This window comes from Uloborus diversus, chromosome 2 (genome assembly GCF_026930045.1).
Source record: "Uloborus diversus isolate 005 chromosome 2, Udiv.v.3.1, whole genome shotgun sequence".
Lineage (NCBI taxonomy): Eukaryota > Metazoa > Arthropoda > Arachnida > Araneae > Uloboridae > Uloborus > Uloborus diversus.
In genome coordinates this window covers 193,141,932-193,158,578 of record NC_072732.1, presented here as the reverse complement: position 1 = coordinate 193,158,578, position 16,647 = coordinate 193,141,932, and the positions used below count along the sequence as shown (strand labels likewise).

The following is a 16,647-nucleotide window of genomic DNA, read 5'->3' as shown; positions in this document are numbered from 1 at the left end:
CAACAACCATCAACAAAACACTATGGAGGACATTAAAAACATTTTCCAAGAATTAATTTCTCCCACTTATTAAGCAGGATGAAGGAACTCACTACCGGATTAACAACTAACTATTCAACTAATAACACCTCCAATAACAATAAAAAAGACCATCAAATACAGAATCACAGCTGCTTACTACAGGTAAATTGGACTTCTTTATTAATCTAACAGGTGCATATATATTTTGAATAAGCAATAAACGAATTAGGAAATTTTATCCATATTTTGTTTTCGCTTAAAAAATAATTGATTTTACTGCATATTACTGCTTTTCAATTATTTAAGTGAAACCAAAAATTTGAGATTAATGTTTTGATATAGATAACATTTTTCTCTCACGGTATTTCTTTCACCTTTTAAACTACAGAATGTTTAAGTAACTCTAAAATAAACTTTTCACTTTTGACTTTATGCTGAATCATTGCACGAAATTTTCTAACAATAGTTTTGGAGATTCGAAAGGTTCCTCGCATTATTTATGCACCTATCACACAGATTATTCATGTTGAAGGATAATGTAACAAATTATAGGAAATGTTCTGTTTTTTAACATGATTGCGTCTTTTTTTACGATAAATTTAATAAAAAAAACTGATACAGTTTCTTTTTTTTTCTGCTCAAATTTTATAATTATCGAGATCATTATAAATGATTAAAATAGTTGACTAGCAATCTGCCATTATATAAAAAAATATAAACCAGTTGTACTTATCCAATTTAAAGTCAGCACATTTGTTTATAAAACATAAAGAAATAAATGATTATATTAATAGACTAATTAATTGACATCCTAAAAAATAACTTTGTAAAGTTATACTTGTCCTATTGAAATAGAAAATCTAAGTAAGCACACGAGTAAAGAAATTATAAACAAAAATATGATTAAATCTTATACCCACTTTGCCCAAAGGCACGTTTTTTATTTCAATAATTATAACCTTAAATTTAAAAGAGAAACAAACGAAATGACTATCGTAGTACATTTTGGATGGTGTCAGAATAACGTAATATTATTGACAATTAAAAAAAAGCTGGTCTTCGATTAATCACAAATTACAAAACGTCATTTTTTTTAGAAATGTATCATTCTTTTTTTTAAGCCTGATTGCGCCATGTCGCTTCACTGCTGCTTCGCTGGGACTGATTAAAACTCGGGAGTGTTCATGTAAACACGGCATACGTATGCATCGCCGCTTACGCACCATGGGGGGGGGGGCAAACAGAAGCCTACCTGCTTTGGGCGACCTACCTGCTTTAGGCCACCCTCCCCTATATACAGGGTGTTCCGTTTTAACATGCAAGACCTTTATTTTCGCAACCGTTAGTCCTAGGTGTATACTTCCAATTGCAAAAATGTTCAAAATCAGATGCAGAGTTAAGATATTAAAAGTTTAAAGCAAAAATAAAAATGAGTCAAAAAATACAAAATTTAACTTTCTATACTGGCCCAGGTCCCCTAACTTATATTTAGGAAAATAATCTCCATTGAAAGATATTACTAACACAAATAAATTGACATTTGTGCGACCAAAACTCAGGGAGATATTCTAGTTTACAGTTTTAAGGGACCATACAAAGGATGAGATTGGAATTTACCGCCCTTTCAGAAGAATGACAGGTCGTCAAAGTAAGAAAAACAAAAGGTATTTATATTTTTCATTGCTATTCAAAAATAAATGCAAATGTTATGACATGAAACGCAAAACCACAACGACAGAAGCACGAACAATTTAAAAAACCACACTCGATGCACAAGTCTAATTTCAAACACATGTCAACTGCTATATTTTCCCTCAAAAGGCGTTATTGACGGCGAGTGAAAAGTGGTGCAAGTCACAAAACGCAGCGTTTCATATCTCGGTGAATACGGGTCGCAATAATTTCAAACTTTTTGTGTTGAAATTGTTTTTCAGTGTAGATTATTTCCCAAAATATAAGTTAGGGGACATGGAGCCTGTTTAAAAAGTTAAATTTTGTATTTATTGACTCATTTTTATTTTTGCTTCAAACTTTCAATATCTTAACTCTGCATATGATTTTGAACATTTTTGCAGTGGGAAGTATACATCTAGGACTAACAGTTGCGAAAATAAAGGTCTTGCAGGTTAAAACGGAACACCCTGTACATATATTTTTTTACAACGTAAAAATATTTTCGGACATGGGGATCTTGATAGTGAGTTCTATACTCTGGTTTTAGCCTGCAAAATAACTTGAAAAATTATAAAACAAACCCTAGGAAGAAAAAATCGGTTTTGATTATTTGTTAAATATTTAAGGGGAAAATACTACTTATAAGAGTCTCCCGACTTGCTCTTAATGTTCATGTTTTTGAACTTAGCACTCCTCTAGCTTCTCAGAAGATGGTTAATAGCTAATGTAATACTTCCTTCCCCCTCCAAATAAAAATAATGGCTATGAAACTATCGAAAACTGAAACAAATTGCGGGGTGCCATTTCTAAAAAGTCGGACGTGTTGGGGGGAAACAGTGTTCGTATTTGGATTCAGGAGTTCATTTGACATAAGAATCAGCAAGAATTGTATCAGAAACATTTCGAAGGTATTTTTTTGTTGCCGCACAGTGTTATGTGTTGCGATATTTCTTAGTCGGCGAATGAGGAGAACCCAACTCGGAACTCTGTAAAACTAGTTTCACTGCTCTTGCAGTACGAATGCAGGGAAAAGAGTCTAATTCACAGAAACGCAGTGGTTTCCAATCCGTGGGGTGTGTCTCCCTAGGGTGGCATAGAAAAATTGTAAAGGGGCACGTAGCCCCTGAAAGCAGCTACACATTCATATCCATGCAGGTGCGGATTCTGGGAGGGGCAATATGAACGATTGCCCCTCTCCACTAAATTTTTGATTTTGAAATCCAAAAGACGCATTTTTAGTTGATCTTTGAGAATGTTAGGGTCTTCAATGGGGTTGTTTCCTTCAGTCAAAAGTAGTACTTTTTGTCACTGAAATTGATCAAATAAGCAAAAAAACTAAAATGGACCCAAAAAATACTTTTATTTTCCCAACAGTTATTTTTTAATTATTCTTTTTAAATGTTCAATTTTCAAACAAGGCGTGGTCTTGTTGACGTCACAAATGATGCTCTTTGGCGCATTTTTCTACCGCGTTTCCACGTTATGATAATCAAGAAGAGAATTAAAATTGCGCTCTACGCTTGCTATCAACCATATCGTTGCCAATACACGAGTAAAGATGCGCATTAAATATTTTGTTCTGTGAGTGGCAACACTGAATTGCATTTCATCACTTGTGATGTCATCGGCAGAAGCATAAACCAATGAAAGCTCACCGATTAAGGTATTTTTTAAAAATATATTAAACAAATTATTTAAAAAATGGTCAGATTCTATGTTTTAAACATACTCTTTCAGAAAAAAATACTTTTAAAATTTTGGAAACGTCCCCATTGGCACAAATTCTCAGAAGGACTTCGTATACATCCCTTTTCTTCATTCACATACCTTAAGAACATTAAAAGTTGTTCTTTTTGCAAAATGTCCGTTGTTTCATCAGCCGTAACTCTGGAAAAATCAGCTAAATTTATTTTTTAAAGTTTCTTCCTTGATGATATTTTCGCAAATATGAATTGAATGATTTTGTATCAAAGGGACTTGTGTGTTGCACATTTCCCAAAACTGATTGCAAAAGTTTTTTAGTTGCTGAATTGTAGGAATAAATTGTAAATCTTAATAAAATAAAAAAATTTCCATCGTTGGTATTCATCTTTTGCATTTGCTCGCGTTAATGCCCTTAAAGCACCCCCCCCCCCTATATAAACAGCCTTTTATTTAAAAAATCAATAGAATATACGAGTGAAATCTAATTTGGTTGATCATATAGATTTCCTAACACACGTGTTTGGTAAAACCCTATCTGAAGCAAAAGTCTGGTTACAGCTCTGAGTAAGGAAGGTGTTGAAAAATTAAGATAATGTTACGATAAATATATTTTTTAACCCCCTCCCAATACTTGAATACTTGTGAGGTTTGGGGGAGGGGGTTGAGCACCCTCTTTCAGTTGAAATAGGAAGTTAAAATTCTTCCAACATATTACTATCCACAAGTCTAAAAATATTGATGGGTGTCCTGTTATCGAGGAGAAACTTTTTTTTTACATGTATTTTTGAACCACCTTAGTTACCTTTTTAACCACACCTTTTTAACATGTGGAGGGAAGAGTCACACACCGGAAGATATGAATGGGTTTAAATCTTTACAAATATATAAACTACCATACCTATTATACAAGATTGTGCCAAGAGTAATCTCGGATTTTTTTTCTTTCTTTTTTGAATTGTCACAAAATTATCAAATTTTTTAAGTATCTTTGACGCGCTCTGAGAATCAAAAGACATAAATGGATTTCGATGGGAAAAAAAATATGTTAACTAATATGCCTAACACTAAAGTTTGCCACCTCACGCCAAATCAAAAAAACTCCTCTTTTTTTTTTTTTTTTTTGATTTTTCATAAAATATAAGCTTTTTATTGCATTTGGGGAGCTTGGTGCCCCGGAAGATATGAATGGATTTCGAAGTAATAAAAAAAATATGTAAACTAATATGTCTAAAACTAGACCATCAGAACTGAAATATTGTTTGATTGTTGGCCCGCCTCACCTCTAAAAATTTACAATGTGGCTCTAGACTCTAGAGTAAAAAAGGATGAAGACCCCTGCTTTGTATAGACACGAATGCGTATCTCCAAATTTTGAAATCATTAACTTAAAATAAAATTTGAAACGTAACTATTATAGATTTCAAGTTTAAACAGTCATTTTATATGCGTGTGGTCAAAAAAAATGAATCAAGATAAATATTCCAAATTTTAATTATATTCTTTTTGCGTTTGAATGTTTGTTCGACAGACACCGAGAGCAAGCAGCTGTACATTATGAACTTTTACATTTCAATGGCTTTTGTTCCTCACATTGTTTAGGTTCACAGAATATACATGTTAAAGCTTCAGCTTGGTTCTGAAGGAGAAAAAAAAAGAAGAAATAAAAAATATCTTTCGGATCATTTTGCAAGTTTCAATAAGTTTTCATTTTTTAAATACTAACAAAATTTACAAGTCACAGCTTAGATCTGTTTTGCCGTTTCGTTCACATTTTTTTTATTCAGTTAAACGGATTAAGGAGCGTTCAGTTCGTTTCATTTGTGAGGTACCAATACTTTAAAAAAATAAAAATGAGAAGCTTTTGAACAGTCACTTGGATTCAAACTTTAATTTTGTAGTTCTCCTTTTTCTCTAACATTTTTTTTTTATTGACGGGGCTTATTCCCTGACTGGACACATTTTCATGTAATTGATCAATACTTTTCCATTTCTCCAATTTTCAAAACTTTTCGACTCTGGTATTATTTCTTGATGTTTCTAGATTGTCGCTGGCACTCGTAGATTTGTTGTAAGTCCTCACATTTTCGGCAACTTCCCTACTGTGGTTGAAAACGAGTCTTTGACTTGTGTGCTTTGTGTACTCAAGGGATTAATGACTGAATCATTAGTTGATGTTACTGCCATTTTTGGTGTTGTTTTTCGATGTTTCTTTCTTACCCTTCGTGGCCTCTTCGAAGTACTTATACTTTTTGAACTGATTCCCATCGAATCATCTGGTGTTTGAAACGAGTGCTTGCTGTGTGCACTTTTTGTATTCCAATGGTTAATAGTTGACATTTCAGTTGAAATTAACACACTTCCTTTCTCACCAGTCATGCTTGTCTCCTCATTGGATAAATTTCCTTGTAATTGATCTTTTTTGCTTACGTTTTCACTCCGGCTAAGAAAAGTTAGCATTTTTGGTGTTGATTTTCGATTTTCCATGGTCGTTGGTAGGATTCGTGAATTTTTCGAAGTCCTTACATAATCTGAACTGATTCCCACAGAACCGTCTGGGGTTGAAAACGAGTATTTGTTGTGTGGGCTTTGTGCGCTCCAATGAAAAGTGGTTGAATCTTCTGTTGATGTTAATGCATTTTTTTCCTCATCATTCATGCTAATCTCTTGACTGGGAAAGTTTTCTTTCAAATGGTCTTTTTTATCTACTTCTTCCCTCCAACTTGGAGTATTTTTCATGCTCGATGCTGCTTTTCGATGTCCCTTGATCGTTGGTAGCCTTTGTAAGTGTTTCGTTGTCGTAACATTTTCTGAGCCAGCTTCCATAAAATCTCCTGGTGTTGAAAACGATTTTTTGTTGTCGATACTTTTTGTAGTGGAATGAAAAATAGTTGAATCTGTAATGGATGTTGAAGAAGACTCTTCTGTTGCTCCTTCTGTGTGTTCTGCAAGTGCTTCTTCCTCTGATTTTTTTCTATTTGATGATTTGTCTTTCAGGAGAGGAACTTCACGAGCTTTATATGCTTCTGCCGTAAAGTTGTCAGAGTCTCTTGGCCCCAGAGTTCTTGCTGAAAAAGGAGTCGTTTGCTCAGTGCTTATCAAAACAGGTTCAAATTCTATATTTGATGTTGCAGGATGATTTTGAGTTCCATTAGAAAGTTCTGAAATAATATTTTGGTGGTCACTGGAGGGCTGTTGATTCTGTAAGTCCAGAATAGTAATATCTCGTTGTGTTGGTTGAATTAAAGTAGGAGTTGAAACTAATCTTCCCTGCTGATTCGCAGCTGAATATAAAACTTCGGATTCTTTGGTGGTCACTGTATTATCTGTCACTCCTCGGTCAATTTGTGTTTGCTGTACAGAATCATTTCTAGAATTTTGAAAAATTATTTCTAATGTTGTGTGCTTTGATATCTTTCCTTCGTTCGATTTATCTTCGCTTTGTGAGTTGGGATCTTCTTCAGGCACTTTTCTAAATAAAACTTCTCCTTCACTTGGCGTTTTCATGTTTTCTTCGCGTAAAATATCTTCCAAAGTATGTGATTCAATTTCTTTTGCATTATTTTCGATTTCGTGCTTTTTATTGCTAGTTGAAGATTTCCAAACAGTATGTGCCACTGTCGGACGTTGTGAATATGGGCCTGATTTTTCTTCGTGTTGTTTTTGAGAATCTGGATTCAGAAAGTCTTGTTTAATATCTTTAGAGTTAGATTCATGGCTCATTATACTTTTAACTGTTGTTTTCTCAATGAATTTCTGTTTTGATAAACTTTCTTCTCCCAATATATCGACTGAATGTGGATATCTTTCTGTTACGTAACTTGATCTCTGCTCTTGTATTATAACTTTTCTTTCTTCTTCGGTATCGCCTATTGATGCCACATCAAATTTTGCATCGTTTTGCTTGTAGTTAATGCTTAAGTCTGAAAATTGTCCGTAAGTAGTTGTTTTCTCTTCATTATCTGTATTTTTATGATGATTAACCTGATTATTTCGGTAATTCTCCTTTTTTATCTTTGAGCTGCTTTTGCTATTAATGCTAAGAGATACGTTGTCCATTTCTGCAGCATTACTTTCTATCTTTTCCGCTGAGTAGATGTTCTCGTCAGAGACTTCTTTTTCATTCTCCTTCGAATAGTTTTCAATTACTGAATCTTTACTTAATCCACTTCTTTGATTAGGTGAAGATCTTGATAATAAAAAGTCGTTTGTTTTCATTTGGCTTTGAGTCGTATTTATATCCAGTCTAGTATCAGGTGTAGAATTTATTATTACTGTGTTTTGTATTTTAGCTTTTAATTCCCCCTTTTCCATGCCATCAGATTTCAGGATTATTTTTCGAGTATTCTCGCTCTCAGTTTCAAGCGATAGATCAGATTTTAAAATCATTTCAGTTCCTTCGTTTCTTTGATTTTCTTTTGCAGTTCGCATTTCAGAATTAAAGTCATCATGTTTCACATCACGATCTGATTCTACCAAACTGTAGTCATTTCTAACATCTAATCCCCGACTTTTATTTGATTCATTGGAATTTTCCTGCATTAAATGTTTAGTAGGAACTTGAATCTGTGTATTATCTTCTGACTCGGTGTTAAGCTTTGTGTTCAGTGTTTTTGCATACGGTTCTTGAATTTTATCTCCGACTTCGAAATCCTCCTTTGATTTTGATATCTTTGAATCGGAAATTGTCTTTAAATCCATTGCCTCTGCATTTTTTGTTGAGAGGAAAGAATTTGGACTGAAAAATTTATCTTGGGTAGGAACCGATGTGGAAATTTCAAAGTGGTTATAGTTTTTGGATTGTGCATTTCTGTGTAAAAATTCCATGTTGTGTTTTACTAGTTTGGAATCTTCATCCGAGTGGTTGGACACTGCACCTTCAAAACTTGCTTCTTCTTGTGATTCTATTTTTATATCATGTACAGGTTCAGTTCTTGAATTATCTGGATTTAATTTTTGAATTTTCTCTGTAAAAACTGCATCGCTAGAAGCAGCCGGTTTTCGAATTTCTAAATGTTGTTGGTTATTTGATCGGTGTTCTGGTCTTTTTGTCCCCAGATCATAACTTACGGTATAAGGCTTGTTATTTACAAACGTCGTCCAAACATTTTCTCTTTGTTTTCCAGGTATTTCCGTTTCGTCATCAATGATTTCAGTCTGTGTACGGTCTTTGTGAAACTTTCTGTTACTTTCTGGAAGTGGAGTTATTGATGTTTGCCTTTCATTCAGATATACCTGATCGTTATTTATGACCATAGAGTCAGTTACCACATTATTTACAAAAGATGTAAACGTTTGAGTATTCATCAGTTCTGAACTGTTCCCTTCTATGTTTGATGCAAAAGCTTCAATGGATTTTTTATTTGTAACTTCACTCGGCTCATTTAATATTTCCTGGTGGTTTCGATATTGAAAATTCATCGTAAACCCTCTTATACTTTGCGTCACTCTTTCCGCAGTTGACTCTTGCAGTTCTGAAGGAATATCAACAGCAACTTTTTTTGATCCCGAGGTTTGATTTTCTTGAAAAAGTGATACATTTCCTTTGGAGAAATCCTTTGAAACATCTTTTTCTCGTGAGTTTAAAGATACACTTTCATGTTCGGTATTTTCTGTTCTCGAACCGTTGTCAATTGTATCTGACTTTTCTACAAACGCATTAGTATTCTGCTTTCGTACTGACGATCTATCAGCATCTGACAACAAAAGATATTGATTGAGTTTTTCCAGACTTATATTTCTATTTTTAATTACTCGCAGAAGTAGCTCAATTTCGCTTGTCATATTAAGGCGGGAATCTGTCTTAGAACGATCCAAAAACTCAAGTTTTTCCGCTTCTGACATGGCATCTTCTTTTCTTTCAAAAGACTGAATATTTTCACTATTTCTCATGTTTGGAGTTTCGTAACTTTTCTCTTCTATCTGCTCTTTCTCTTGAAGAGCAATGTCACAAGACATTGGTTTTACCGCAGAAATGTCAGAATTGTAAGCTCTGTGTTGCTGCTCGTTACTGTTGTGTTGCTCTGAAAACTTTGACAGTTGCATTTCCTGGGACGGGAACGTTCTCAGCATGTGTAAATGTTCACTTTGTGATGGATTGACATCTTCTATATTCTCTTTTCCCATGTAATCCACTTCTGTTCCTTGTTTTGGGCGTTTTTCTGGAAAATAAAACACTTGAAGATTAATCGAATCACCATCGTCATAGAAATCTCGCTCATATTTCTTAAACCCTCCGTTTCTTCGTGTCATCGGAGTGTATTTAGCCCTTTCGTTCCAGTGCCATAGGGGGGATCTGTTCCGAGGAATGAAGTACGTCTTTCTGCTTGAGTCATATTGTATATTATTCTCAGGTTTAGATCCTTGTTCTGAACCATATCTCATGAAATTCCTCCGAGAATTGTAATTTGCTGGATCTTGAAGTCTTTGATTCCCACGAAAGATCACTTGTTTTGGAACGGGAATAAAATGATGTTCCCGACCCCTTTTACCTTCGTACGCTTGCATGTACTCTCCAGTATCTTTTTTCGATCGTGTGTGTCTTTCTTCTCCTCTTGCAACCATATTTCTCATACCAGAGGCTGTTTGAGAATCTTTGCTTGTCATTTTTATGTCATGACTCGTATTTATATCGTCTTTTAAAGTAGGTTCTAACTCGGTCATATTTATTCGTTCGTCTTCGCTTACTATGAGACGCATCAGCGATTTAATATTAAGATTTCTAATGATGATGTTTTCAAAAATTTTATTTGAATAACCGTTCAGTTTTTCTGCTTTCTCATGTTCGTTCTGAGATTTTCTTCCTTCACCTTCTTCGTTAACTGGATCAAAATAATCTTCTCTCGCAGTTTTATCACTTTCCCTTATGTTTACGTTTTGAAGAGAAATATGTTCTGTTTCGTTTTCTCTGTCTGTTGTATTTTCAGTCACTTTGAGGAATGGAGTATGTTCTTTTCCATTCCCTTCGTTTTTTATATTCTCAGTCATATTGCGAAGGTAAATATTTTCTGTACTATCATTCTCTTTTTTTGTCGTATTCTCAAGCTCATTGAAATAATCGTATTCTGTTGTTCTAAGACCTGATGTTTGTTCCACACTTATATTTGAGCCTATAATGCTTGTTTCTGAAACGTTACTTTCATGTTTATCTTTAATTCTGTCACGCTCTCCCAGTGCTGTTGTTTCATCTTTATCTTGGTGAAAATCTGAGGCATTTTCAGTGCTTATTTCTTTTTCTGATGGAAATTCACCTTCTTTCTTCTTAAGTCCCTTAGCCCTTTCACTAACACGTGCATGGTTAACATTAGGTAATAACACTGCACTAAAGTTTTGCACTAAAAACTGTTTAATTTTCCCACAAATGTCAGTACTGTTTAAACTCCTATAACTGTCATAAAATACACTTGACAGCTTGTTCCAGTTACTTTCATTTCTCTTGTTTTCGTCTTCGCATGGGTATTCCTTGCCGAAATGCTCAATTTGCATTGGCATACTGTGGTTAAAAGTTTCTCCAACGTGGCTTACGTTGGCGTGTTTGACAAAATTAGTGTCATTCACTAATTGAAAAAGGGAGCTACTTAGAACACACAGTTCCCAATGTTGAAATTCAGTGGTATTTTTGGAGCTACCGTCATCAATAGGTAACTCAATTCTAACTTTCAATAAAACATCAGTAATGTTGCTGGTAGTTGCGATTTTATCTTCAAATATTACACATTTTAAACGTGAAACAACATCACTTTCATACTCCTTTTCTTTTGTTGCAATATTTCTAAGTATCATTTTTGTACTCCTTGGATTTTCCTCTTTTTCTGAATTTTTCCTAAAAATGATGGAGTCAATCTTTTCAGTTGCAGTGTGAACGAGTCTGTCTTTTTCACTTTCGACAAATGTTGTATTTTCTTTTTGATTATTATACCTGGTTGCAGTGGGTGCAGCTTTAAGCCAACTGCTAGTCTTAACACTGCTTTTATCAACTGCATGTATTTCAACTGGTGATTCCCTTCCTGATTCTTTTGTCGAACTATTTTTCCTCCTCTGGTTTAAAAGACTTTCGGTTTCGATTACTTTAGAGTCCGTTGTAGCAGATTCATTCATAAATTCACTTATAGCTAAAAATTCATGTCCGGTTTCAACAGAAGTATCAGTTTGAGTTTTTGAAGTTTTAGTGTGATTCGAAAAGCTAAATTTGTGGAGCATGTTAGATCCAGTTTGCTGCTTTTCATTGCTTGAAAATTCATATCCATTTCCTTTGAGTATGCTTCCTGCTTCTGATGAAGAACTTATATTTTCCGTCTGAGTCATAGCATTATCTTCTGACCCTGGAATTTCTAGTGTTGAATTTTTATCGTGTCTTTCATGAATGCTTTCAGTCGTTGCTAACACATGATTTTGAGCGCTCAGTTTTGTAGCTTTATCTATTTCCATTGAAAATGGCATACTTGAGAAAAGTATTGATTTACTAATGGAACCTGTGCTATTTAAACTATTATCCTTACTAACTGTTGCAAAACTTTGCACACCTAAAATATGAATTTCTGGTGTCGTTGCACCACTAGAGCTTTCCACACTAAATGGGAAATTACTCTTCCTTCCTGTAACACCTTCTCTGAGAGGGGTACTTTTACTTTGCACTTCCTCCAAAACAACTCCATCAGTGCTCCAGTCTTGCAGCAAAATGAAGGGTTGCGTTTGAACATCTTCTGAAACATTTCTGGAGAGGTGATCAGTTTTATTGTCAAACATTAATTCTGGCAATATGTCGTCTGCTGTGACATTCATAGGAAAATTCTTCTCGCTTTCATTGGTAGCATTGAAGTAATCAATTTCCTTTTCAGTATTTACAAGCACTCTTTGTTCAAAATTCGACTCTAACTCTTCACTGCTTCTGTAGATCAAGTCGTCAGCATTTTTTAAGTTTTCTCTACTTGTATTCATGCTGTTTCGCATGTACTGTGATTCGTTTGTAATGGCAGATGCTACATGGTTAGAGTATTTCGTTTTCAGCTGATTTGTTGTTACTTGAGATCCAGTAGTTGACGTCGATCCTTCATTTTCCAAAGTTTTATTTAACATTCCAATTTCATCAAAAGGACTTTCAGCAGTTGTTTCAAGCTGAGTTTGATTTTTTTCGGATATATAGTTGCTGTATCTGGATCCTTTTTCCTGTGACTTTCCATCTAGCATTCTGAATTCATAACTAGAACGTTCAGTATTTGTAGCAAATTCAGTATTCGTCTCTTCAAGTTCATAGTTACTGTATCTGTTTGTAGATTTCAAATTGTTTGACTCAGTTAACATTCCAGGCAACTTTTCTGGAGTAACAACAGAGGCAACAATCTGACTTGAGTTTTTTAATTTGCTACTTGACTCCATTTCAAGCTCAGATGCTCCATTACTAACTGGAGAATTGAGTATGTTCAGTTCCTTTGTTGGCTGCTTCACAACTGCAGAAGCTGACATGGATTCTTCATTCTTCATCCCAAATGCGGCATTAGAACTTTCAGTACTTATTGCAATTTTATTCCTCGGTTCTTCGAGAGAACTGCTGTATCCACTCGTAAAATTCAAGAATTCTAACTCGGTTGACATTCCAAGCAACTTATCTGGAGTTCTAATGTGAGTTGCGTTAAAGAATTCACTAATTGACTCCACCTCAGATGTTCCATTACTAACTTTTGCAGCAAGTACGTTCTGTTCTTCCGAAGGCTGCTTTACTACTGCAGTAACTGGCATAGATTCTTCATTCTTCAATGTTCCATTTAACATTTCTAATTCGCCATTAAAACTTTTAGTACTTATTGCATTTTTATCCCTCGTTTCTTTGAGGTAACTGCTGTATCTAGTCGTAGATTTCAGGTCGTCTAACTTGGTTGACATTCTAGGCAACTGTTTTTGATCTCTAATCTCACTTGTGCTATTTAATTTACCAACTGACTCTATTTTATTCTCAGCTGTTCCATTACTAATTTCCGAAGCGAGTACATTCGGCTCTTCTGAAGACTGATTTACATTTGTTATAGCTGACTTCAATTCCTCATTCTTCAATGCTCCATTAAATATTCCAGATTCACCGTTAGAACTTTCAGCGGTTATTGGAAATTCAGTTTTCGCTTCTTCGAGCTTATAACTGCTGTATTCACTAGTAGATTTGAAATCATCTAGCTCAGTTGATATTCCTAGTTGCATCTTTGAAGCTGAATTTTGACTAGCATCATTTACTGGCACTTCTTCATTCTTAGATGTTAGATAGGTAGTTCTCAAAATCGAGTTAATTTCTACAGAATAAAAGTTCTCAACGTGAGATGAATTTGCATCGTCTGGGATTTCTGCCTGAAGATTTGTTGTCCTATTAGGCATTTGCTCTCTATGATATGAAACTGTAACCAAATTGATAATATCTTGTGAACTCAAACTAGAACCATTCTGATTATTTCTGTATCCTAGCTCTTCATTCTCAGTTGCATTATGTGTTTGATCGAGCCCAGTTTTGTGCGTTACGTCATACTGAGTTGATTCCCATTCTTCATTTGTAGAATAATCGGGTATAGTTGTATAAGAAAGTTTTGTACCATTAGATATTATGGGAGTGTCTTTGTTTTGTAGTTTCGTTACATTTTCGTGCGAATTTCTTCGACCAAGTATGGGGGCATCTTGTTGAAGACCTCTTCGTCCTATCTGGAATGCAGTAACCTAAAATTAAAAAAGGAAAACATTAATTTTAATCTTTTTATCGCTTATTTATGTAAATTTCAAGATTTTGGTTCAAAACCAGAGCATTGCTACAAAAAACGTCCATTTTGAAACATTCAAAATGTAATGTTACTCATCGAATTAAAAAAATGCCTTTTGATGATTTTAATTTAGTTTATGTGTTCTGTAACAAGTTTCAATGTTTTTTATTCATGCTTTATTGTTTCAATTACACTATGCGTTGAGTATCGAATTTCTTTATAATTTTCAAACTTAATGAAAATTTATTTTAAAACTATATAATTTGATCATAGCGGCCTGCAAACCCTTCCGTAATAAAAATTTAGCTCTCTATTTAAATGAGATTGAAGATCACTGCTATAGAATAGACACTAGTGAACAAACGTTGCTTACGTGAACAACGAATTTCAATCCCCTTGACGGAAGGATTTGCATGATTATTATTTCAGTATCATCCGACATCGGTTGTCCTATAGCAGTATTTATTTGTTTAATATTATATATTTCCAGTTGATCGTTACTAAGAGTGGTAATTGAACGAAAAAGTATGCATTGGTGACCAAAAACTTATTTAGAACACATTTTAAGTTTTTTGCTCTGAATTGTTTCAAAAGTTCTTTTGATTGAAAAAATAGTTACTTCAAATCGCTGAAAGTATAACAGGAAATATCCAACATTGTTTAACAAAAATAAACAGATTACAGAATACACGTCTTTTGGGATTTCAAGGAACCTCTTTTCAATTCAAAGGTGAGAGTTTCTAGATGTAAAGACACCCAGTAAAACCTCAGTTACTTTTTTTTTTCTGGATCAAATTTACTGCCAGCAATAAAAAAAAAGACTTTCAATGCAAGTTTTATTATAAAGCTCGAAAACCGCCCATCAAGGTATGACGATAAAAATTGCTTCTACATTTGAACGAAGCGATTGCCTGTTCGGTGATATTTTGATAGTTGAAATATTAACCGTCACTCCAGTGGAATAACTTTAATTCCAGTGGATAGCGTTCATTTTTGACCGTTTTTTACGTTTCTTTATTCTCCTGAAATGACAGTCTTACCAGTAAAACAGTTAAGTTACCGGATCCAGTTCAGCCTTGTCACAATAAAGCCTTTCCCTGCATGTTAAGCATTGCCAAAACATATTATGAAATTATCATGCCGTGGCGCGAGTTTCATTGTTGAAACTTGCGGGTTGCTCGAGCATTGGCTATTATATATATAGAGAGAGATATTGATCATTTTTTATACATCGTAGTTTTCAGATCAAATTTCCAATTTGTTCATTTTGAAAAAAGTGAGCTATCTTAACTATTTTACCCTGCCCCACCTTCCCCTACATAGATAGCGCAAACAACGACCAACGTTCTCGAGCGACTGCAAGCTATGGCAGATTTAAACAGGTTTAGTTCCTTCACTAATTATGTTTTAAGCTCAAATTGGTATTTCTGATAGAAAGATACTTTTTTCAAACATTATTTCACCATTACTTTTTCGATCGTGCTACACTTAACGCATGAATGCACTAATGTATAATTTTAGAAGGGGGTTCTGGAAATTTTCTGTTTGAAGGCTTTAAATTAGAAAAAAAAAAGTTTTACGTTTTTCTCTGTCTACGATGTCATTACAATGTAAATGTGGAGGGACACATAGACTTCCACGTAACTGAGTAATTATTTATTAGGTGCTTATCTATGAATGGTTCTTTAACGATGATGATGATCTATTTACACAAGAATATGAATGTCCTGTTACTTCTGGATACCATGGCATCCGGTCCTAATCTGGTACATGGTACCACGGTACCTTCAAACACTGGTACTTGAAGCGGTACTTGACCTCAGCCAAGTCTTTCAAAGGGTACGAACCACACTGGCCCTTCTCTTGACCGCAGTCAATCGCACTCTATCTTATTTCCCGTGCGATATCGTGATATTCTCGTTGCTGCGTAGACGCTGGCAGCGCCTCTGCATAATCCCTTGTCATGTAGTTGTGTAGGGGTTTGTCAGTGAGTTCCCACATAAATGTCTTGAGAAAGTATTAGATTCATGAAGATATTAACTTTGAGAATTTAGACGGACGTAACCATTTTAAAGCTAATTGCTTATGTTTATATTTCAACATTTTTTAATTTTTTTTCATATTTTAGTATATTTTGGATGCTGCGAAGTTTTCTAAAATGTTGGTAAAGTTTGGCGGAAATCTGTGCGTCATATGAGCCTAAAACATGCGAACAAAATTGATATTTTTGAAAGAAATTTAAAATTATCTTTTCGTGAACATAAGTGATACTTTCATAAAAACTTCTAAAGTTATTGCACATCTTACTACTATTATATATGCGAAAGTTTGTCTGTATGGATGTATGGATGTTTGTTACTCTTTCACGCAAAAACTACTGAACGGATTTTGATGAAACTTTACAATAATATAGCTTATGCATCAGAATAACACATAGGGTAGTTTTCGTTCAGTTATGGGGGGCAAAACCCCCTTAGGGGGGCAATAAAACACAATTTTCGTATAAATTCTCTAATAT

At 34.4% G+C, this 16,647-nt stretch overlaps 1 protein-coding gene across 1 annotated transcript in view; it reads right to left on the bottom strand.

Annotated features, from left to right (window-relative positions):
* The window catches only part of LOC129216740 (uncharacterized), an 83,538-nt gene extending 68,967 nt beyond the window's left edge, over positions 1–14,571 (bottom strand). The window contains exons 1-3 of the mRNA XM_054850956.1: positions 14,503–14,571; positions 11,982–14,088; positions 7,243–9,557 (exon numbers count right to left, since the gene is read on the bottom strand). Of these exons, the coding sequence (XP_054706931.1) occupies positions 7,243–9,557; positions 11,982–14,088; positions 14,503–14,571 (4,491 nt within the window). The remainder of the gene's footprint in view (positions 1–7,242; positions 9,558–11,981; positions 14,089–14,502) is intronic.
* Positions 14,572–16,647: the final 2,076 nt, after the last annotated feature.